Below are 25,547 nucleotides of genomic sequence, written 5' to 3'. Positions count from 1 at the left end.
TCCCATGCTCCGAGCAGATCTAGATCTCAAGGTAGAATCACTGTGCCTTTTCCCCCTTACTCTGCGGAACTTGTCTGTTTTCTGCTTACAAATCTCCTTTTGAAGAAAGGGATCTTTTACAACAGATCTGTCTGGTTGGAATGATGCTTCAGTGTAGACTTATCAAAGTCTTTATAGCTTTATATTTATGCACCCCAAGCACAGAAAGACTTGAATTTCTCCCACTAAAATAGATGTTAAGAATTTGTAGTCTCATACTTTGGTTTGGGGGCACAAAATTGATTACAAAACTATTTCTGAACTTTCTGTTAATTAATTTCTTACCTGTTGCTTGTTTTTGAGATGCAAATTTTAAATTTAAAGTCGGATTTAACACAATATTCATTCTTTCTGCAGCACCTGAAATTCTTAGAGGCTGCGCCTATGGACCTGAGGTGGACATGTGGTCTGTAGGAATAATCACCTACATCTTGTAAGTGAAGAAAAGCAATCTCTATGGGTACTATTTGCCTTTGCTGTAATATTTCTTAGGTACTTAGAGGCCTCATAAAAAGCAAGATTACTTTTGACTTTTGTGATGTTCTACAACATACTAAATGTAGTTAGTGGTAGACTTTTCTGAAAACAAGCATCACATTTTCTTCTCTGATTTTCCTGGGGCCAGACTGTCTGTCCAGGGCTTTTCTGCGCCTCATTCTGCAGTGTAATGTATAGCAGATTTGGGGAACAATTCCCTGTTTGATGTTAAGAACAAATGGGAAACTCAGGTCCATCTATTAAACTTGCCCTTGTTTTACTTATTTATGTCTCATCAAAATACAGTATGAATCCTTTTTAAAGGGCAAATGGCTCTTTAATCTCCTAAGCAATTCCAGACAGGGACATTGCTTGTCAGCAGTGTTTTTAATGCAGTTTGGCTATCAGTTTTGTTTTCTGTCTCTGTTAGGTCCTCAAGGACCTTGAGTTGTATACCCTAAACTCAGAGAAGCCTTTTCTCTGGTAAAAACCACACACACACACACACACCCCGCCAAAACGACTAAATCTCTCATTTTCTGGTTTCCCAAACTCCATTTCTGAGCTTCCGTCTACTAATAAAAAAGGGGTTTCAGGCAGTTTGCCAAGGAGACGGTAGAATTGCAGAGGAGCTTGAGGGACATAAGCAGGGACCGAGGAGTGTCTGGGAAGACTGCTGAAGAGCAGCCACAGACGCAAGATATCCCTGAGTTCCAGAGTTTGATTCAGAACAAGTAGCTCTGGCGGCCATTTGGAGGACACTGCACAGTTGCTTGTTGGAACCTGTAACATTCAAATCTACAAAGAGATTGTATAGGGTATAAAAGAAAGTGTATTCATCGGGCAGGCTGCCGTAACAAACTACCGCAGGCTGGGTGGCTTCAACAACAGGCTTGTATTCGTCACAGTTCCAGGGGCTGGAAGTCTGAGGTCAGGGTGCCAGGAGGGCCAGTCCTGGGGAGAGCTCTCTTCCTGACTTGCAGACGTCTGCCTTCTTACTCTTTCCCCACATGACAGAGAAAAAAAATGTGAGCTCTTTGGCATCTCTTCTTTTAAGGACACTAATCCCATCATGAAGCTGGCCCCCCTTCATGACCACATCAACCTTAGTTACCTCCCAAAGTCTTCATCTCCAGGTAGCATCGGGTGAGGACTTATCATCATAGGAATTTTAGGGAGACACAATTCAGTCCATAGCAGAAAGAGGTTTTGGATTTTTGTTTTGTTTTGTTTAATTTAATAGTGATCTTAGAAAGTGCAGTGTCTAGGTAATAAGAGCTAGAAGGAAGGTAACTAGGGTACCCTCAAACAAATTAGTAAACTCTAAGTTTACCTGGGTATGTTTAGTCATCTGTAGCCAAGACAAAAAGGTTTAACAAGCAACCCAGTAAATAGCCATCTGCTATGATGTAATGTCAAAAGATAGATTCAGTATTGAATTCCTTATGGATCCAGAATATACTAAAGCTTGAAAAGCATTTGGAGGGGCACCTGGGTGGCTCAGTGGGTTAAAGCCTCTGCCTTCGGCTCAGGTCATGATCCCAGGGTCCTGGGATCGAGCCCCGCATCGGGCTCTCTGCCCCGCATCGGGCTCTCTGCCCGGCAGAGGGCCTGCTTCCTTTCCTCTCTCTCTGTCTGCCTCTCTGCCTACTTGTGATCTCTGTCTGTCAAATAAATAAATAAAATCTTTAGAAAAAAAAATAGCACTTTAAAAAAAAAAAAAAAAAAAAGAAAGAAAAGAAAAGCATTTGGAGAGGTAGACAACCATGTTTTTTCTTATGAAAGGGTAAAACTGTTAGGTAATGCATTTGCTATATTAAGTGCTTAATTCATTAAAATGAATTCCTGAGGCCACATCATGGAATTCCTTCAGCTTACATCTGAGATCACTTTTATTCTGGGAAGAAAATGTTGGCTCCTGAGTTAGGTAGGTGACATATCATACTTAATGACATTAAATGAAAAATTGCACTATGCAAATAACAAATCAGATTTGCCCCTAAAATGTTATTGTGCCCAACCAGTTGCAATTTCATGCTGAAATGTGATGGGGGGGGAGTGAAGCATTAAGGATGTACAAGAACTTAGAGAGACGGAGAAATGACATCACATTCACCCTGAGAACCTGAAATATGGAATGAATAAAATTCCATGACATGGTCACTGACCAGGGAAAATGAAGAGGAAAAATGTGATTGTTGGAGAAACATCTTATCATAGCCCTGAAAATAATTTTTAAAGTCTTTCAAGGTCCTGGGGCTCCTGGGTGGCTCAGCTGGTTAAGCATCTGACTCTTGATCTCAGCCAAGGTCTTGATCTCTGGGTCGTGAGTTCAGGGCTCACGCTGGGCTCCATGCTGGATAGGGAACCTACTTAAAAAAAAAAAATAAAAGTCAGTCAAGGTCCTTTCCCCTGGTTCACATAAGGTCATTAAATTAATAGTTGTTGGTTCAAAGTCCACAGTGGTAGCTCTCAAATGAAAATATATTATCAGCGTTGCTTACAACTAATGTCCTTTAGTGTGGCCTCACTTCTGTCAGCTCCTCGGCCCAGGGTTGTTTTCTCTAATCTGTAGTTCATTAACAACTGATGAAGTCCACCTGGCAAGGTTCACTGGGACACTTCTCCAAGATCGTGCCATTGGACCTATATATCTCCTTTATTATTATTAAAAGTTCCATAAGGCTATTTTGTGCTATGACCTTGCTATTTCTACATATGACAATAGACTGGGAATGAAAGCCATTTTGTTGTTTCTCACAGAAATTCTGACTCCTCTACCTTTTACACCTCAACCCTTTTACCTACAGACAAAAGCAACTACTACAATGCTCAGGTCAGAATCAGAATCAAGTAACATCAAAGATTCAAACTCTCTCTTTCAGCTTTCAACACCACAGTTCTGCCCAGTGGCTTAAAGGTCCCCTTATTATACATTCACTCTTTAGGCCTGTATAATCCTACTCTCCTCCTAAACTATCATTGTCTTTATTCAAATATTTCCATGTCTGAAGGCTTTTTGCATGGTGTATATGTGTGTGTGTTGCTCTGTGTCACATTGCTTCCATTTTTGGCATTTCAGGCTGACATGATATGAGCTTCTTACTTCCATCACAGTGCACACATCTACAGGCATGTTTGAGAAGTAAGAACGGCATCTGAGTACCTTCTGAACTGTCATGTTTCTTTCTAGATTTCCAGAAGGGGAAACATAAGAGTTTCTTAAACTAAGCCTGGAACATTGGCTAATTCCTCCATGACTAACCAAGAATAAGCTATACTTTTCTAGTGTTGTGGATGGCACAGGAATGGCCAAGTAAGAATGAGCTACCTCCTTGTCGAGGTGTGGACATGGGCTCCCTTCTCTCCTTATGTGGCAGCAGGACTCTCTGCGTAGGCTGCTGCAGTGGGACAGGAGGACTCACTAGTCTGAGACTCAGCACTGCTAAACCCTGTCTTTTCCTGGCTGGTTCCAGAATATTTAAAAAAGACAAAGACTCTCCCAACAGGACGTTCCCTGAGCAAAGGATGTAAGAAAATGCTTCTGTCTAGAAACCCACTACATTAGAATACATTCAAACATTTCATTTTCTGCTCCAACCTGACCAGCTTGAAGGAAGAATTTGAGAGAGTGGGTTTTTTTTTTTTTCGTGTTCATTCTTTCCCCCGCATTTTTTGTCCAGTACAACACATGCCCTGGTAGGGATTTCTTTTTTATGGTCTCCTTTCGATCCCTAGTGATTTCAGAACCTGTATATACCTGTCTGTAAACAGTGGAGGCTTTGGTGGCCCCGAACAGCAACTCACTTCTCCTCTCTCCCTTTAGGATGCCAGAGATGATTCTCTAGTTCTCTTCTCCCACTTTCCCCATTCATTTGTTGGCTGACCCCCTACTAGAAAATGAAGGTGAACGTGGGTCTTTAAGACAGAAGTGAGGGTCTCATGTGAGGCTGCGCTGACCCTAGCTACTCATCTCTGTTGGCCGTGTGTGTTCACTGTGTCAAGTTTTAAAAGACCATTTCCTGACAACAGTCTAACTTCCTGTCTTTGTTCACTCTGAAATTCAAACTGGAGTGGGATAGAAATCTGATATTTGACTCATTTCTGTGGAGGAGTTCAGTGAATAGGGCTGAATAAAAATGACTGAAAAATCTTTTCTGTCTACCTCTTAATCTCTTCACCCTCAAAAACTCCTCTAATTCTTGGGTGCCTGGGTGGCTCAGTCAGTTAAGTGTCTGCTTTTGGCTCAGGTCATGACCCTGGGGTCCTGGGATGGAGCCCCAAGTCCTCAGGCTCCCTGCTCAGTGGGGAGCCTGCTTCTCTCTCTCACTCTGCCCCTTCCCCTGTTCATGCTGTCTCTCTCACAAAAATCAATCAATCAACCAATCAATCGACCCTTTAAAATCTCAAAAAGAAAATCCTGATTCTTCCACTTCCTAATAAATTGGAATTCTAGTCAATCTGTCTTCTCAATTCCTGGTTAAAAAAATTCCACACCAAGTCATTAGTACGGTGCCTGTAATGATGTTAGCTATTATCTTTATTGTTGTTTTGTGTCATAATTATTGATGTTATTATAAACTCTTTATAGAAATTATTTTTTTAATTTTTTCAGTGTTCCAGGATTCATTGTTTATGCACCACACCCAGTGCTCCATGCAATACCTGCCCTCCTTAATAACCACCACCAGGCTCACCCATCCCCCACCACCTTTCCCTCCAAAACCCTCAGTTTGTTTCTCAGAGTCCACAGTCTCTCATGGTTTGTTTCCCCCTCCGATTTCCCCCAACTCACTTCTCCTCTACTTCACCCAATGTCCTTCTTTGTAGAAATTCTTAATCAGTTTGGTATCTGTTCTTACTTCCAGAGGACATGATTGTGTATTTATACAGTCAAAAGTGATTTGTAACAAGGCAGTTACATACTTGTACTATGTAGACTTGCATTCATAACAGAAAGCTTGGAAAGGGCAGTCTGGAATTTCTGCAAAAATTTGATGAAATATATTTAGGCTTCTAAAGACATTTTATTCTCTATCTTTTGTCCTTCTAGACTTTGTGGATTTGAACCATTCTATGATGAAAGAGGTGATCAGTTCATGTTCAGGAGAATTCTGAATTGTGAATACTACTTTATCTCCCCCTGGTGGGATGAAGTATCTCTAAATGCCAAGGACCTGGTAAGTGAGACCAAAACAAAATGAAATAAAATATTCACATTCTTTTTTTTTTTTTAAGATTTTATTTATTTATTTGACACAGAGATCACAAGTAGGAGAGAGGCAGGCAGAGAGAGAGGGGGAAGCAGGCTCCCCGCTGAGCAGAGAGCCCGATGCGGGACTCGATCCCAGGACCCTGAGATCATGACTTGAGCCGAAGGCAGAAGCCCAACCCACTGAGCCACCAGGTGCCCATGCACATTCATTTTTAACTAATTAATGGGCAGTGTCCTTTTTAAAATTTTCCCCTCTTAATAATTGCATTTTTAATAAAACAATGTACATAATGCATTTTTCTTGTAGATAATGAAAAATAGATATGCTTGACTCATCACTTGCTGAATTATCACAATTAAAAATTACTGCATTGTTAACTAGTGAGATTTTACCACCTAGTCAATGTAAAACCTTGCTTTTGAAGCCAGTTGTACTGGGTAAATTCAGACATAATTTGGAATTCCATTTTAACATGGCTTGCCTAGATTACCTAGATTTGATTATATTTTGAATAAAACAACATTCCATCTTAACAGATTCACACTCACTGAAATATCCCAGTAACAGCACAAGTCCCATCATGCTTTACTGGCATCATAAACAAATTACACTCTACTGATAATTCATTTTGTTTGTTTTTTTGTTTGTGTTATTTGGGTCCTTGTTTAAGCTAATATTGAAGTTTGTTTGCATAAAGGAAAGACCTACATTCTGGGGAGATGGCCCACCTGTTCTAAAATAAAGGGTATACTAGCATGAGATGAAAGCATTAACCATCATTCGTCTAGAGAAAAGCCACACAGAAATAGCTAAGAGTTGACTTTTGAACCACAGAAGGCTAGCTCTCCAAGGGATCTTATGAGTCATCTAGTCTTTCCTTCATTTAAAGTTGAGGGTGCTGGGGGCACCTGGGTCACTCAGTCAGTTAAGGTCACTAAGTTGACTCAGGTCATGATCTCAGGGTTCTGGGATCTAGCGCCACGTCTTCAGGCTCCCTGCTCAGCTTGTGCTGTGCTCGCTCTCTCTTAAATAAGTTAAAAAAAAAAAAAATGGACTTGAGGGTGCTGAAACCCAGAGAGGTGAAATGATTGTCCAAAGTCACACAGCTTCCCAGCAGAATGAATGATCCAGGTTTCTAGCCACTGCTCTTTTCCCTCCAAACATTTCCTCCTTCCCATCCATGTTCTTTCGTGGAACAAACCCCTGTAGACCATGACTTTGCAGTACAACCAGGCAGAGAGGCAGTGTGTGCGATGTGCGGAGACATCCTCCCAACTCCTCCCTCAAGTCAGCCCCCACGCTCCATACACCTCTTGAATCCACCCACTTCCCTCCACTCCACCACCCCTGCCCCCGCCAGCCCTGGCCTTTACTGCGGGACCACTGCCACAACCTCCCCCGTGGCCTTTCTGCCTCCGTGGCAAGTTTAGGTACACTCTCCACACAGGATCCAGAGGAAGGGCCTAATAAATCAGTCACCTCCTGTCACTCTCCTGCTTTGAGGCTCTAAGGATAAAATCCAAAATCTGTAATCAGATATACACAGCACCACCTGGTCTGGTTGGGAGTCCACCGCCCTGCCCATGCCGCCCATTTCACAACACTGTCCTCTGGTGAGCTTCACTCCAGGGCACCAGACCAACCCAACCCTCATCAGGATAGCTCAGGGTGTGGGCCGCTACTCCGTCCTCTGCTTTGTACTGTTCTTCCCTCCTTCCTGCCTCCCTCTCCCTTCCCAGCCCCCCCCCCTCTCTCTCTCTCACACACACACACACACACACACACAAACACACACACCCCTCTTGCATGGGTAAGTCTTATTTACAAGCCCTAGTTGCCATGTGACATCCTCCAGGTGGCCTTGTCTGCCCACCTTCAGCAGTCCCTCCTTCCCACAACTGCTTTGTTCCTTCTGTCACATTGCTCTGTTGCCCCCTAGCCTTCTCTTTAATGATGGTTGCGACTTATATTTACTTGTGGAAAGAGATTCCTTAGCTAGATTTTAAGTTCTGGTAGAGGTCAAGGCATGTGTGCCCAGATCTTAGTACCGTTTGGGCATATAGTACAGACTCAGTAATTTTTTTTTTTAATGAAACGATGAATCAGGAAGTAGACTGTGGATTTTTTTAAGGTCTGACACACCTGGATTCAAGGACCCCCTTCTTCATAACCTAGAGGTGTGACCTGGGCCTTGTTAATCTATTCTCTCTGCTTTAGTTTTCTTTTCTTTTTTAAGATTTTATTTCATTTATCTGACAGAGAGACAGCAGCACAGGGAACACAAGCAGGGGGAGTGGGAGAGGAAGAAGCAGGCTTCTCTCAGAGCAGGGAGCCTGACGTGGGGCTCGATCCCAGGACCCTGGGATCATGATCTGAGCCGAAGACAGACACTCAACAACGGAGCCACCCAGGCACGCCTAGTTTTCTGTTCTGGGATGATCCCAGTACCTTTCTCTAGATTGTTGGGAAACTTAGGCACTATAATGCAGGTTAACTGACGACCACCAACTAACACCCTAACAGTTCTTTATACAGCCTTCCTTCCTTTTCTTTTCATTGTCAATAAAAACTAAATAGGTAAGAGGGTTAGCTTTGATACTCCTTCATTCAGCTAAATCTTACCTTTGAGCTAATAAGTTTGTAAAACTTTAGCACTAAAGGAATCCTTGAGTACCACAGATGTGTACTTATCAGCAGCACCCGCATCCATTCTGAAATCACCAGGGGAACAGTGCCCATGAGTGATGGGGTCAGGTTGTAAGGGGGCTGTAGGATCATGGCAAGGCTTTGGGGTTTAATCTTGGCAAGGCCACTGGGGCTCTCAGACCTTCGGCGAGTTTAACAGTTCAGTGCATTGATCTCTTCAAATGTAAAGATTAACACTGACAGATGGGAATTTGGGGGCACATACTGACTTTCAGTAAATTCTTTGTATTTTCAGGAGGAGGAGGAGGATGGTAATGATGAGGATGATTGGAAAATGGGAGGGAAAGATCTCATTGTGAACTGTTGTCAAGGATTAGTTACCATTTATATGAAATTATTTGGACATGTTTCCCACAGGTGACAGCAATGACTGCAATGATTTTTATTTACTGCCATGCATTCATTTTCCTTAATCATCTGTACCTCCCACCACCTCCTCTCAGATTTTTAGCCTAAGGAGCCTCACATCTCTGTCCTCTACAAATTCTCTCTACCCCAAACACACATTTCTTTGCAGCTTTTGCAGAAAAGAAGTAAGAGGAGAGCCAGATACCTGTTCTCCATTTGATTTACTGCCTGATTGCACTAGCCTGCATTCAGTTCTTCTTAGCCGAGCAGAGTTAGAAAAGACCTCGGGCCTTACGTCCCCCGAAGCCCCCATTTGCCACGTGGGCAGATGAAGGCCAGAGGGTGGTGGAGGCACTGCGGTTTAGTGGCCACAAAATGAGCTCTGAGGTAAGACAGATCTTAACTGGAATAGAGCTTCCACCAGTTACAAGCTATCTGGCCTCAGTTAACGCACAAAATCTTTCTGAACTTCCTTCCATCCCTCATTTATGAATTAGAGCTACTGGTTCCAAGTTGATAAGGCTATGGGAAGAATTACACAAGTTTTTAAAGATTTTCATATGTATGTAAGAATATATTTACAAAGGAATAAGGTGGGAAAGAGAACATATGAGAAAAAGGCCTAGGAGAATGTTCCCAGGCTCTCAATTCATACGTCAGTTTTTGTCCAGAGTCACAAAAGTGGGTAAGAGATGTAACTAGGGCTTGAACAGGCCTCCTAACTCTAAGCAGTTTCTACCTCATTCCATGTCACCCTGCCTGAGCCCAGGCCCGGGGATTATTTTGTTGGTTGATCTTCCTGGCTGTTTATTATCTGCTCATTCTCAGAATGGTCTGCTACGGGTTGAATTTAGTACTTTAAACAAATCATGTCCCGAAACCCCTGACAGCACTTGGCTTATTCCTTCAAAACCTTCAAGGTATTAGAATGAATTTTATCACGGAATCATGGGATAAGCATAAAGACTATGATATTATCCCTTTGTTCCTATCTAATCCCCACAGATGGGGCACCTGGGTGGCTCATTCGGTTAAGCGTCTGCCTTTGGCTCAGGTCATGATACCAGAGTCTGGGATCGAGTTCCTCATCGGGCTCCCTGCTCAGCCGGTAGCCTTCTTCTCCCTCTGCCTGCTGCTCTCTCTCCTTGTGCTCTTTCTCTCTCTCTCTGACACATAGATAAACAAAATAAAATAAAATAAAATAAAAAATCCCAACAGAAATCGTGATGAATGCACAATTCCATCTCCATTACGATCCATCCAAAGTTCTGAATTCTAAGTGGTGCTAAGTGCAGCCTAGAATTATTCAGATGCTGGCTCTCCTTCAAAGACCGTCCAGTCCACAGGCAACCAAGAACCTGTTTCTTTGACCTCCCTTGGAAGTCGCCTGCCTGCCTGGCCTCTCAGATGGCACAAGCCACTATCTCTCAGACCTCCTCAACCACTGCTCCCTGAAACTCTCCTCACAGTGGCCACTGAAAAGCTTTTTTTTTTTTTTTTTTTATGTATAGTTAGTGGTACTGCTAGGAAAATAGAATAAAACCTAAATGCTCACAGGCTGAGGGGCAAGCCTGGGTCACCATAAGAATCTCCCTAAGAAATCTATGGTTCTTTATCATTTCAGGTCAGAAAACTAATTGTTCTGGATCCTAAGAAACGCCTGACTACCTTCCAAGCTCTCCAGCACCCATGGGTCACAGGTAAAGCTGCCAATTTTGTACACATGGATACTGCTCAAAAGAAGCTCCAAGAATTCAATGCCCGGCGCAAGCTCAAGGTAAGATAGGTTTTGTTTTGCTCTGTTTTGTTTTGTGTTTTTTCTTTGTTACTCTCTTTCTTAGCTTGAACTATTAAAGATAATTCCACTATTCTTCGTCTAATAATATTATTCATCTCCTATAGTACCAGGGAAAATCCTGCCTTGAAATCCCAGCAATACCGGTGTAAAGACACTGACAGTCATGTTATTCTCTCGTAAGAATTCATTGTTAATAAAGGGAAATGCGTCGTAGGTTGAGAATTATTCATCAAATATATAATCACTGCTTCTCATTTAATTAAGACTGTACTGCTTGAACAGCATTGCTCAGGAAACTGATACTCATTTCGAAAGTTGCCTTCTTTCTAAATAAGTGGAAATTGGGAGACTTTTTTAAAAACTGTATCTTGTAATATAAATAAATTCCCATACTTGATAAAATTAAAATACAACTAACCTTTGAACAATGCTGGGGTTAGGGGCACCAGTTACTCAACACAGTTGATCGATGTATGACTTTTGACTCCCCAAACACCTAATCAGTAATAGCCTACTGTTGACTGGAAGCCATTACCGATAGCAGTCAAATAACACATATTTTGGATGTTATATATATTATGTGCTGTATTCTTACAATAACACCTAACTTTTTCTTAATGTTTTGGGTATTTCTAGGCTGCACACTTTGTAAGTTTTTTCAAATTGTTACAGATCTCCAAAAAATTTTTCAGTGTGTCTGTTGAAAAAAGCCTGCACATAAGTAGACCCTTGCAGTTCAGACCCATGGTGTTCAAAGGGCATCTGTAATTCACATGATGTAGATATATAAGATATATCAAAATTAATTCATATGATATATCCAAAACATCTCTTTGTATAGAATATATATGGAATATATATGGAATAATTATGGAATATATATTCCATAATACATATGGAATATATATTAGATGGGTTTCTCTTGATAATGGTGTTTAGGACTTATTATGTCTGCAGAGGATTTCAGAGAACAGATGAGGGTCAAAAATAATATTCAATTTAGCCATCACTTACAGGCTGATAAAGACTAAATAAACCTCAGAAGTTGTGTGATCAAACTGATTTGAAATATCTTGGATTAAATAACCTTGACATAACCCAGGACTTCCCAAACAAACTTGACCGTGGAATTCTTTTGTTGTGTAATACTAGTGTTCCATGAAAACACTTTGGGAAACAAAGTCCAAAATATTTGAAAACAAGTGTAAGCTTTCACTTGTCCAGATGATTAAATACAGTAGGCCTGAAATTAAAAAGATTTTGCTGTTTACTCTTCAGAGTTTTCATTCAACCATCTTGGAATATATTTTGAAAATATAAAACAAAATCCCTAAATGCAAAGATGAGATTGAGCTCTGATTCAAGATTTTAAGTGGAAGTAACACCTGACACTTTTCTGTTTCCCATCAGGCAGCAGTGAAGGCCGTAGTGGCCTCTTCCCGGCTGGGGAGCGCCAGCAGCAGCCACAGCGGCATCCAAGAGAGCCAGAAGGCTAGCCAAGCACCATCTCTGACCCAGGATGGCAGTGAAGATGTTAAAGCTATTTTGCAAGGAGAGAAAGTTCAAGGAGGTGGGGCCCAAGTGGCAGCTGAGGGGGCAGAGGCTGAGCTGATGAAGGTACAGGCCGTAGGGGAAGTTAAAGATGCTGATAGAAATGCTACCAACATGGTGCCCAAGGCACTAGAGGATAGGATAAAGGTGGCTGACCTGGAAATAGAGGAGGGCCTAGCAGAGGAGAAGCTGAAGACCATGGAGGAAGCAGCAGCCCCCAAAGAGGGGCAAGAAAACCCAGCTCTGGGATTTGGAGCTCAGCAAAATGATGTGATCCTGCCAGAGTACTGATCTGGTTTCTTCCCAATCCAGAAGTCAAATTCTGGCATCTTATGCATTTTGTCCTTCAGCAAGGAAGGTGTGGAAGCATGATATGCACTATAGTGATTCTGTTTTTTGAGGTGCAAAAAAAATACATATCTATCAGTTGGTAATCCAAAATTCATGCATGTGACTGCTTTATGAAAAAATAGTGTCTTCTATGGTATGCAACGGATACCTAATGCCGAGGAGTTAAATTTGAAATCGCAAGTAAACACAACATAACATTTAAAAACATACATGTTCAGGGACCAGTAGCACACATTGAAGTAACTAGTAAATTGTTTTTGCTTTGAAAACCTAGTCATCATACATCCTTTGGATTTCTTCATAAAGCAGTAATTCCTTTCGACTCTCGCTTCACTAATATTAGGTAGTGCTCTAAGATGTGTTCCCATTGCATTCACGACATCATACTTTTCAATGTGCTCAAACTATCCAGTGTGTTCAAACTGTTTACAAGGAGATGGTTACAGGCTATAGTTTTATGATACGTACCAAAAAAAAAAAAATCCCCGCTTATAATGGTAAGAAATTGAAGCACACTTAAGGGTCATGAAACAGAATGCACTTACAGCTTATGTAGATAATGCGTTCTTATTTTGTCCTTATTTATACATACTATATTATGAATAACCAAAAATGTCCTATCACAAAATCCTGCCATTTTACAATCCTGGAGAAGGAATGTATTCCTTCCTTCCCCTGCTAATGGCAGTTTCTTTCTCATGGAGAACACTTAAGGTGGCCTATAGAAATTGAGGGAAGAAGAGGAGCTAAGACCTGAACTTACACTCATGAAGGTTGACTACTTGTCATTTTGAAAAAATTGGATTTATTCATGAGTTTGTACAACTTTAAAGACAGCGACAGTTTTATGGATAAACTCTACAATTACCAAGTTTCAAATATTCAGAAAAATCTACCCCACAGGCTGGTGTCCAATGTCTGAATAGAGTGAGAATAATATTCCATTATAAGATCATTCATTATAGACTTAACTAGATTAAGGAAACTTTTGTTTATGAAATTCCTTTTTTCCTTCAGTTGATGGTTACCTAGATATATTGCTTATGAACTCAAGATATTTCTGAAAATCTGTTTTCTCTTTTTTTCATACTTGGAATAGAAGTGCCCAAATTTTACCATGTAATTTTTAGTTTCCATGCCAAGAAATTTAGGACAGTGCAGCACTTTATTTACCTTAAAAAAATGAAAAGAAAGCACTGATTTCAAATCAGACTCATGAGAAGCTGTAATTATTAGACCTAATAATAGAATTATTAGACCTAATAATTCACCATAATTTTTTTCAAAGTATTTTTCTTTGATTTTCATACGGACACTTTTTCCCTATAGAAATCACACTTAAATTCCAAGGACCTCTATTTCTAGCTTGAGTTGATGTGGACATTTTTATCAATTTATGCATCACAATTTTAAGTTTCCTCAGTTTTAAAAAAGGAATATTCTCAAAGACCAAAATGATGGACAGTAAAAATGACTGTCACAGAAAAATCCTTATCAAAAAAAGATCTCAAATTATTTTGGCTCTTCCTCAAAACTGTGAAATTGGAAAACGAAATTAAATCTCCAGTTCCTGGGGGCTACTGGACCTTCGGAGACATTCTGCTTTCCAAGTGCAAAACTTCCTTCTTGAAAGAAGAAAAGGGAGGACTTCTCATCGTCCCTCGTTTAGGGGCCTGGCAGTTGACCAACATGGACAAAGGAAAAAAGCCCTTAAGGGCACATCATCTGAGTTCCGAAGAACATTTTTTGTTTTGATTTATTTTTATTAGCTAGTAGAGAGTACTTTTCCTCTTCCCCATTTCTCTCCTTCCCTCTTTATCCTCTCTCAGAATTTCCATGTTAGTAATTGTAAAGGGCTCACTATTTTTAATCTTTAAGAATGCCTTTTTCACTAAGCATTAACATTTCCATGTAAGAAGATCAATTGCCTGGTGTACTTTTCCTAATGAGACTTAACAGGCATACAGGGTAAGTGTCCCATATATTGGCAAAGGAAAGAAGAGAGGGAAATGGATCTTTGTAGAAGTGGTAATTAGTTGGAAGATCAGTACATACTGCCCCTCCGGGTCCCCCCCACACTGTTCCAAGGGAGGGCAGTTGTCCTATCGTTCCATCCCTCAGGCCTGACTGTGCCTCTGGGCCCCGTGTAGCAGGAACCATGAAGAAAGACAATCTTGAATTATTTTCCCATTAAAAAAAGTCTAATTGGAATCCCAGTGGTTTTTTTCAAACTTTAAGAGCTCCTTTGTCCCACAAATGCATAAATAAGGTAGAAATTAGAATAATATGATTGTAGAAGTTATCATCTAGAACAAGTACTATTAGTCCAATGTATAATCAATATGAAAACTCAATGAGATATTTTGAATTTTGAATTTTTATACTAAGTTTTCAAAATCAGGAGTACATGTTATACCTTTAGTACATCAAGTGCTCAATAGCCACATGTGACTAGTGGCTAATGTATTGGAACAAAACCGTTCTACAGTACTTCTTAAGCAAGATGACACATGGATTGCCAATGCTTGGATTTGAGCTGCCTCAGTTTCACACGGATGAGCTGGTAGGAGGCCAAAAAGAAAATGGTTCAGAAGTGTCATAGGCTGAAATAAGTAAAAACTCTTGGCCACATCTGCTTAATCATGTGCTTCAAAGGGATGTTTCCCAACACGACTTTTAGAAAACAGTACTTTCCTGGGCATTGCAAAATTGTCTGTTGGCTACAATCCCTCGAATCCTCCTTTGGGCCCTGGAATCTTGACCACCGGCTAGAGTCTCCTGAGCACTGCCATAAAGTCAATAGTATTCTTATGTATGAAAATTTACTGTGAGCAAACCATGGGCCCCCGTTCAGGAGGGACGGCACAAAAAATGTTAATAGGATTTTGTAGGGCTGGACTAAGCTGGGCATCATTTTCTAACAGGCAATCTTTCTTTCTACAAATCTACTGAAACATATTAAATTTGCATGATAAAGATTATATGATGAGGAGGAGGATGATATCCCAGTAACCCCCAAAATGGGAATGACCACTGGCTGGCATTTTTTAGATTTCCTTAGAACGATTTAATCAACACTGCCATTATACATGGATTCAAAAGACTTAGAATTTTCTTACATACTGCTCTTTTAGAATAATCCTCAAGGTTCTATAGCCATTTTTAGTGGCAAACTTAAAAAAAGAAAGGAATAGCTTGCCTTTTACTGTGACCTCAATTACATAGTATTTTAAACACATTTTGTAATTTAGAACGTCTAGCAACCCTTATTTCCAGTTTTACATGCAAGGTAACTGCTGGTGGGTTGCCTACAGACCGAAGATTTAAAGAGAGCCATTTTGTTTCATAATTCAGTTTTTATTCCACAGAAGCATCTGGTTGCATTTCAAATTGGAAAACAGAAGTAAATGCCAGAAAAGGCAAAGAATAAAATTAGTAAACCATTTATTCGGTTTTAGGATTGTTCTTGCAAAGCAAATGAAAAAAGAAAAAAGAAAAAAAAAGCCAACAAAGTGAATCAGCACTCGGTTTTTCTGGATGAAGGTTGACGCCACATAAAATTGAAATAAATATAATGAGCAGAGTCATTTACATAACTACAATGCCATTATGTAATTTATTTGTCATTGCAGAGAATTCGGTCTGGTTATGGAGGTCTACTTTAGACGGTGCAAAGTTTCTAGACATTTGCCTACATAATAGGATTTGTAATATCCTTGCAATTACTGTCTATTAGGTCATATTTCAATTTCCTTAATGTTCATCATGGATATGTTTCTGATTAAGGTCATTGTTATCATCTGAGCATTTACTGGTTAAATACTGCTTAATGGCTAGACTCTCTGTACGTCATCGGTGTTTTTTAGAAACATTTATGTGCATGCAAACACAATGGCATTATAATATTCATAACCATATGATAAGCAGAAATGTACCCAATAACTTTCTATACATTTTTTTCAAAGTCCTTTTCTTCCCCTGGCACAACTCAGGGTGAGTTTCTGGCTCCTTGACAAATAAGGGAAAAAAAGACCACTGGAGAGATACCAGCTACCCACCATGGTTACCAAGTTCAGCATTTTCTCTTTCTACATTCTGATCTACTAAGGGCCAGTTTTTGTCGTTATTACTCCTTCCAGATATCACCTGAGGTCAGATAATACAATCTCAGCTCACAAAGCCCAACCATTTATATACTTATCTTGGAGAGCAATAACAAACTTGACTAATTTATGTTGGCTTGTTTAAAATTCCGATTTTCATAAATGCTTGTGATACACTCTAGAGGATTTGATTGCATGATTTTAACATCCTTCAAGACTCAGCCTTTTCCCCAGCACCTGGCCCAGAGGTCCACCTAGAGCACGATGGAAGCCTTGAATGAGAGCGGACCATCTGACTCCTTTGCAGGAATCAGACGTTACTCAGAACAGGTGTCCGACCTGGCGGAGCTTAAATGAGCCAAAAATGGAAAGAAACCTCCTTCCATGCCCTGACTGAAAGTGATGCTATTTGAATATCGGTATATTGCCATTATCCACTAATGAAAAAAATGGGACTCCACCAGTCAGCTACCCTTTCCCGTGTCTTGGTTTGCTACCACTTGTCCCAAATCAATGTTTTGTTCCATCCTTCTGGCTGTCAGGCTGCCCTCTCAGCTTGTGATATCTTCTAAAACCCGGAAGGAAGATCCCAGACTTGTTGGAGAAATGCAGGGCCCTTGGTGGCCCAGAATTTAGTCTGAAACTCTGAACAGCAATGCTAAGGCTACACAGTCATGCTTGTTCTTAATAGTTGTTTTCAGCACATTTTGAAGATTGACCTGGAAAATCATGGATATGGAATGTTTACATCTGTGTAATCTTTGCTATGACCCATTGTTAAAAATGACAGCTATTTAATCTTCAGTCAGTTAAAAATAGTATTTCTTTTCCATTTAGGAGATTATTTGGGGGCACTCAAATACAATGGGCTTCACATTAGAATTTTTGAAAGCTGTTTTTTCCCTAAGTGTTCTCACTCTGACAACAATTTGTGGATAAAAATTTACTAGGTTGGTCCTTTCTTTGTCCTTTCCTTGAACCATGTATAGTAGTTCATCTGGTTTGTAAAAGATAAAAGTATGACTATAAATTGAAAACTGTCATAACTGCCTCCTGTTAACCTGACCTGTTTTATTGCCTATCATGCAGCAACTCATAGTAACATAGAGTACAAATAGCATATTCATGAGTTATGATTTTGTTTACTTTTTATAATCGAGGTTATTACTTGAGTAATAAGTTCTCAAGGTGTTTCTATTCGTACACCCTTAGTCTCAGTATTATTTCATATTTCTCAGTCCTCCCAAAGCCAAAAAAATTATCTAACATGTCCATGTGGTAGGCCCACACAACATAATAGTAGTATTGTATTCCATATCTGATAGATACTGCTCTGTTTCCCTTGAAATTTTAAAATTTCTTGTGAGTTCACTGAGTGGAAACAGCAGACAGGGGTTTAAGTAATTCCTTACGCCCAGTGAACTAAGGAGAAGGTATTATTAGAATACATGAGTTAGAAGCTACTGTTTATACTTTCTTATTTGAATATCAATCATTCTTTTATCTATGGTTTTTATGAAATACGCATAAAACTTATATGTACATTTTTTAAAAAGCAATTTCCACATTATTACCCAAGGAAATAAATTTAAATCTCCAAAGAACAATTTTTAGGAATCAGGCAAACTATGGTTCACAGACCAAATCCACCAGAGGCCTGTTTTTATAAATAAAGTTTTTATTAGAACACGACAGTGCTCATTTATTTATATATTGTCTGTTGCTTTCACACCACTAGGACAGAGTTGAGAAGTTTTGAGAGAGAATGAACCGGATTGCCCAGCAAAAGCCCAAAATGTTTCTCTCTCTACAAGAAAACAAAACAAAACACTAAACAAACAAACAAACAAAAAACCCTGATGACCCTGGTCTTTCATAGCACCCGATGCTTTTTTGCTGACATCTAGGAATATAGATTCCCATAGTTTCCTCTACCAAGCTTAAGGTTCTTACTCCCAGAGGAAGCAGGAGAGCTTTGTTTCTGTTGCAGATGGCCTCACAACAGTAATTGTGCTCTATGTACAACATAACAATGAAATATCCCTACAGAACTAAAAATTCCAAATTGCATCATTCCTGAAAAAAGAAATCTAGAGTATGAAATGACCTGGTTAAGAAAGAGAATTAAAAAGATTTCTAGCATTTTGAGCATGTTTAGAAATTTGATCATTATATTTAAAATCATGAAAATGATTTCTTATACTGATATTTGCTCACATTTAAGTCAATCTCCAGCTATTACTTTAGTAAATGAAGAAATAAGAGTGCCCTTTGGTTCTGAATCCTTCAGAATGTTCTTAACTAATTTTATATCTGCTGGATTTTCATTTAATCATTTTTAGGAAATAATATGCTTTATTATTATGTAGCTTTCTATGACCATGGCAGGCTCATCAATAGCCCAGGGGGAGGCAGACAGCCAGTTCTTTTATGTAAGGAAGCTACTTTCCAATCCCCAATCTCAGTGATCTGGGAGATACTTCATTTCTTTGAAAAGAGAGGGCCTTGAATAAATGCTTGCTTTTACTTTTCTTACATATTCAGAAATCCAAGAAGGGCGCTTCTCTTAGTGTATTTCTGTCACAGAGAAATGATTCATTCCACAATATCTGCCTTAAGGGAAGCAGATAACCCATATTGAGAAATGTAGGTATCCATGACCTTGTTGACTTTGAACATCTGTAGCCAAAAGGTTACAAATGAGGTCTTGCGCAGAAAAGCTATTATCAGCAACATCTAAGATAATGTCATGACTGACTAAACAATAGGCTGTTTTCTTTAAACTGTTGCAATAATTAATAACAGGATGTATCACCAGGATACACTATAGAACTCAGGGAAAAAAAGAGATGAATTTTCTGCTCCTTCCTCACAGTTCCTGTATGCAAGGAGACTTCACTGGAATGGGAAAGGGAAGAGATGAAAAGATTAGGAGTCCATGCTCCCACCTGCCTATTTTTATAAATGATCAGTCAGACCTTGAAGGCAGTTGTTCAGACTTAAATTTACATTTCTACATTTCTCTCAATAATTGGGTCACCTGCTTCCCTTAGAAACGAATAGTTAAAGTCAATAGCTAAGTTTCCTCTCAGAACCAGACAGTAAACAGTAGTATTAGTTTAGGGGCTATTAGGCCTACATCACAAGCACATTTTAAGGAAATTATGTGCCAATTTTGAAGCTTTCCAGTACGTCCCAGGCACCCATTTTCTCAGTAAATTTTCACTGATGTATGATGAAGAAGTTCAGAGATGAACCCAGTGCTCCCCTCTAGGAGTGAGCTTTGTAGTTGGAAGAGAAAAAATACAGGTGTACACACATAACCTGTGCTAAATCTAAGCAGGCAGTAGGTCCTCTAGGGATGCAAAGAAGGAGAAACTCCCTTCTGCCTGTAATGATGCTCTAGGAAAGCTTTATGGGAGCACAGGCTGGATGTGAAGGATGGGGAGAATCTTTGCAGAGAGGGAAGAAGGCGGCAGGTTTGGCTGAGAAATCTACAGAGTGGAGAAATGCCAGGCCCAGTGGTGACAGAACAGCACCTGTGTGGAAGACTACACTCTACAGGGAAATGTTACTAAGTCTGCAGGAAAGTCTTGGATCTTGTGCAAAGTTTAAATTAGACCTCCTTTTTTAGTCTGGGTAGATAAGTGTGCAGCATTTCCTCAGAGCATCTAGCCCTCTGTGATCTCCTATATGGAGACTGGTTAATTTGGTGCATTCCTAAGTAGAATAAAAAAATCACCCAACACATCAAAGACATTTTTTCAAGTCACCCCTTGAAGCAAAGCCTCCGTCACTAAAAACAATAGCACACAATGAGTGATTTCTGAGTAAGCTTTGTAAAACCCCAATATCTGAAGAACTCCCTGGGACTCTAGAACATCACCTAACCACCTGCTGAAGTTTTGCCAGTACAAGCCCACGTCACGGTTCCTTCTGTCATAGTTACTGTCACCTTTAAGTTACTGGACCTGAAAGGGCGATCCCCACTGGGATAGAATCATACTTGAAAGTTTAGACTTCAAAATGACTTGTAATAAAAAGTTAAGTCTCAGGCAACAAAATGTGTAATTTTCACAACTGCTTTCCCCAAACATCAAGCTGGTCCTGTCAAGGCCTCTCTCTTACCTCCGCCTCCCCTTTGTCTCTTGACACACCCTTCTATAAATCCCTTTTTACATCACTCACTGCAGGCAGTATTTGACTTCCATCTTCAAGAAACTTATTTTTAAAAAATACTTACCAACGAGTCAGATTACACCTTATTTATCCTTTTAGTTGTCTTGCCACTTTGCTTGTCTCAAATATTGTCTATGATTAACGAATGGCTGCATGACTCCTCAGGGCCAACGAAACAATAAAGGTTGGGACAAAGAAGGGACAAAGGTTGACTATGATCCCTGGGATGGAAAAGAAGCAAAGACAGATACAGTCTTAAGAGATACGAAGAGAAGCTAAGAGCTACTGTGAGTGCATAGAAAACCCAAGTTAGCAGGCATTGAGAAAGGAATACTTCTTACCGGGGTTTTTCAGGCTTGTGAGATGATCTGGTATGTCTTTTCTCCTCTGACCTAGAGGAAAAATTTGTACTTGTGGGTTGTTGAAAGTTTCCTGGACTAACAGGACAGAAGCTCAGAGCAGCACAGAGGCTTCCATTGACGGAGTACTGTTATATATAGGGAACCTCCATGCGCAGTAGTTTGGACTGCCAGTCATTAGCTAGAACCAAGTGCATGTAGGATTGGGGGACAAAGATACAGTATAAATATTTCAGCCAAGGTCACAGGCCACCTTCCCAACGTCTGACTGAAAAGTACTGAAAAAGGAGCTGTGAACATTTCATTTCTAAAATCTGTCAAAATGGTGCTATTGACTCCTTCATACAGAGATCTATTACAATATTTTTTAGATAAACATGTAAGCTGACCTAGGCCATAATGTAAATACCGAAAATGTTTGTAGAGAATTCATCAAAATCATGCCTGTTTGCTTTTGATTGAGCTTCCCTATTCTTCAGTGGCAGTGACTGATCGTGAGTCCCTGCTCCCCACAGATGGGACACAGAGTCCTTGGCGCTCTCAGCTGCCCAAAGCCTGGGGCGGATGACATGAGAGCCGTAGACAACTGCTTCTTCTTGGACTCAGGTTGGATAACCTGATTAAATGACTAAACATGCTCATTTTTTTGGTGTTTCCTAGGAACATGAAAGAAGAATATGTGACATGTGGCAGGGCCAATGTTACTTTGTGTTACGTTCACCCAGCTATGTCAGAGCATGCCAAAAGAAGCATATATACCTGCCTGCTGCGAACTCTGTAAAGCAATTTGCATGTGCGGTATGATAATAAATCATGTAAGAGCCCACCAAAAGTTTGCATTCTGTCATTTGAAGCATTACTGAAATTTGAGAGTGACACAATGGACATTTTCCATACCTGTGAAATAGAGAGTTGAATTATTTTCCCATTCTCTGAGATAAAATTACACTGAATTTCACAGCATCTTTAAACACTATACAGTGATGTCATGAAGGTCATAAAATTATTATAATTAAAAGGGGACCTTACTCATTATTTAATCCAACAAGCTCATTTTTATTAAAGAGAAGTGAGATCCAGGGAGGTCACAGTTAGTGGTCACAGTTAGTGGCGAGAAGAAAACAGATCTGGGTTGCTCATCTCCTAGCCTAGTGCTCTCACTGCTGGAAAATCTGTTCACTGGATAAAAGTTAAATGCAGCACTTCATAGAAAAACAGATTTTCCATTATAAAAATTTGAAATTATAGAAAAGTACAAAGTCACCATAACACCTTCCAAAGGCAAGCACTGTTGTTTTTCCTCTAGCATTAGTTTACTTTTTTCTTACAGACTTGTAATCGTATTGTAAATTTTTTGTACCAACGTATCCCTATAGCACAACCATCTCTATAGAATCTTCACAAACATTTATTATATTTGCATAATGATTCAGTCTCAATTCTTTTTCTTTCCTCAGTAATAGTACATAAAGCCTCTTCTGTGTTGGGGAAAATCTATCCTAAGGAAATAATCCTGATGTGGAGTTGCTAGTTGCTGGACCAAATGGTATTTAATGGTCACTTCATGATGCTTGCAAACCCACAGGACCTGAGAATGAGGCAAAAAAGTGCACGTTCACTCTGAGGAAGCTGATTGCTTGAGTTGTAAAAGGAGCTGCAAGTCTTGAGCGTGGCCCTTCAGTCATTTGTATGAAACATCTGAGGGGAAAAGGCTTCCTTTCCGAACTGTAGCTTGCTATTACCATCAGGTCCAAAATCCTTGCTTTGTGGAGACACACTTATCCTAAACAGTGATTTCTCAACTGAGGGAAATGCTAGAGAAAAAAAAAAAAAAAAAAATGAAAGAAAGAAAAACCCTCTCCCATCTGCAAGTCCATTTTTAATTATATAAACATTTTTATTTCAACCTTGTTTTTGTACAATCTCTGGACCACTTCCTTTAATAAAAAATCAGCTGCTTTTTTATGTAAGGGATGTCACAAAAGCAAAATTAAGTTGGAAGGTACAGTTCCTGGAAAAGAACACTATCCAAATAAGGAATAAAAAGCCTTATTTAGTACTTTCATGCTACGCTTCCAACATTTTTACCAGCAGAACAGCACAGCCCCTTAATTACCTGCACAGCTGATTACACAGCTCGCATGGCTCTACCCTCCACCTCCTGGGACACATTGGCAATTCCTGTTTTCTGGCAATTTTCTGTCATCTCATAGCTACAGAAGCCTTCGTCCGTAGTAGATCCTTTGCTCCAGAGGAATAAAGTAACATTTCCTATTATTATCTGTAATATAGTAATATCTATTATATAATCCGAAAATATTACGGGGTAATAGAAACAAAGGTCATGCCTGTTGACTGCCATGTGATTCCAGCCATTAATGAACCATGTACAGAAGACGCACCATTGCTTCTAAGGACAGGTATGTGGTGTCTGCCATGAAAAAGCAGTCCAATAAGTTTTTCATGAAGCAAATGACTACTTTGCTATTTTCATTTGTTTTGGTAGACTATCAGTTTCCTATTGACATCTGAAGGAGGCTTACACCCACTTTCCAGAGATGATCCACTAAAAGATGCTATGGTTGGTTATCCAAAGAATCATTCATCACCATCCCTCTCTTCCCTCTCTTCAAGGGGCTGGAAATCCTTATGCTTGCCTCCCAACCACCCCTTCAGCAAGGGGTGGTGGTCATGGGGCAGAGGCTACTGGAAAGGAAAGCTAGTGAAGGTTCCTGGGAAAGTTTTTGCTTTCCTGATAAGAGAGACCAATGGGTGGTGTCAAGCCTTCCCCTGCTGCTTAACTTGAATGCGCATGTCAGTTTCATGGCTAGTCAAGCATCTTATCATTATGAGAGAAAGAGAACTGTAGGATCTCTGGCCCTGACATCTTTGAGCTGATAAACACCAAATTACCTATATCCAGATTCATTATTAAATGAGAAAAATAACTCGGTTTGTTTAAACCATTTAATAGTCATTTTTCTATTGCATCCTGCCCACAGCATCGTAATTACTTCCTGGTAACACAGATCGAGTCTCTTTGTGTCATCACTTCCAGCTTTCTTCAACTTCAAATGAAATGATCACAATTTTTAATCAAGTTAACACAATTATTTAAATATGTGTACCATAAACCCTGTGTATATGTTACCATAAGGGAAGGACACCTTTGTCATCCTGGCTATACAATAGCAAACGAAAATTCGGCAGTATTTGGGCTAATACTCTATGAGACTCTGGTGAGGGATTAGCATATGAATTATTAATCCTTATTTTCCAGTTTTTATTTTTCTTTTGTAAGAATATAGGGAGTTACATTACATATTTTAAGTTCACATATGAGAAACTATTTTTCAATATTGAAAGTTAAAGCAACTTAGACTGTATCAGTGATGATAAGAGTGTCCAGTAATTTATTCTGATATTTTTCATACCAATTTAAAAATAAATACACAGCTTATTTATATTAAAACACGCTTTTAGTTTATTAAAGGTTCAAGTTTTACATATTGGCTCATAAAAGAATTATAAACTTCTTAAAAAATAAAATTTATATATAGTATAGCTTTTATTGAATTGTATGAGATGAACTTTTATTTATACATGTAAAATCTTTGGAAACAACAAAATAATGAAGAAACTAAAATTACAACTTCCTGTGTTTCTTATATGCTCAGATCCCACCCTCTAGAAGCTGCTAAGTAAGAAAGGCAAGGGAGATACACCAGACAAGTGATTATCCGACACACATTCTGATGGAAACCTGGTAAAGTCTGCTAACTCCTCTGGGTTTCAAAATTTATCCATAAGGTGGAGAGAGCTGCAGGATCCATTTAAGTAAAAGGATCTGGATTTTAACCACTGATTCTAAGGGCGCCAGTGTGCTCTTGAGTCAACAGGTAAAGCTCTTACCTATATCAAAAGAAATGACTCATATCCAAAAGCTTGACAAACAATTAAGGGCTTAAATTGTGCAATGTTTTCCTATCTTCCCCAGAGGCAACCTCAATTACAGAATTTTTAGTTTGAAATGTGAAATTAATTCAACATGAGTGCTGATAATATGCCCTTCAGTTAGTAAAGATAGGTGGAGGAGAAAGAAAAAGAAAGAAAAGTATTTTTACTGGGAAATAATTTTACATGTAGAAATCTACAATTTCAAATATATCCAACCTCAATGAACAGTAAAAAGAAGATACTCTAGCAGTTCATATTATACATCACTGCAGACACTAAGTTCCCACAATTATTTTTGCTGAGTATTGCATTAAACTTCAAGGGATAATCAAGAGTTATCAATACAAACTAAAACTTCACGCAAAATATCACATGATAAATCACAATTTTTTTATATGAAACTAATGTTCTTAAAAAAATAGGTAATGTGTACTGGAAACAGTACTATGCCAATATTTCCTGC

At 39.5% G+C, this 25,547-nt stretch overlaps 1 protein-coding gene across 3 annotated transcripts in view; it reads left to right on the top strand.

Moving 5' to 3' along the window:
• CAMK4 (calcium/calmodulin dependent protein kinase IV) overlaps positions 1–21,955 on the top strand; it is a 227,537-nt gene extending 205,582 nt beyond the window's left edge. For 2 of the 3 annotated variants that reach the window (XM_080803343.1, XM_080803342.1), the window contains 4 exons: positions 397–472; positions 5,570–5,696; positions 10,411–10,563; positions 11,995–13,976. In XM_080803343.1, coding sequence (XP_080659469.1) covers positions 397–472; positions 5,570–5,696; positions 10,411–10,563; positions 11,995–12,426 — 788 coding nt within the window. In that variant the 3' untranslated portion in view covers positions 12,427–13,976. Of the gene's footprint in view, positions 1–396; positions 473–5,569; positions 5,697–10,410; positions 10,564–11,994; positions 13,977–21,787 lie in introns of those variants that run through there. The other variant, XM_080803344.1, reaches the window with a different exon arrangement.
• The last annotated feature ends 3,592 nt before the right edge of the window (positions 21,956–25,547 follow it).

Source organism: Martes martes, assembly GCF_963455335.1.
Source record: "Martes martes genome assembly, chromosome: 5".
In the NCBI taxonomy this organism is placed as follows: Eukaryota; Metazoa; Chordata; class Mammalia; order Carnivora; family Mustelidae; genus Martes; species Martes martes.
The sequence above is the reverse complement of the archived record's forward strand: the minus strand, read 5'-3'. Positions and strand labels throughout refer to the sequence as shown.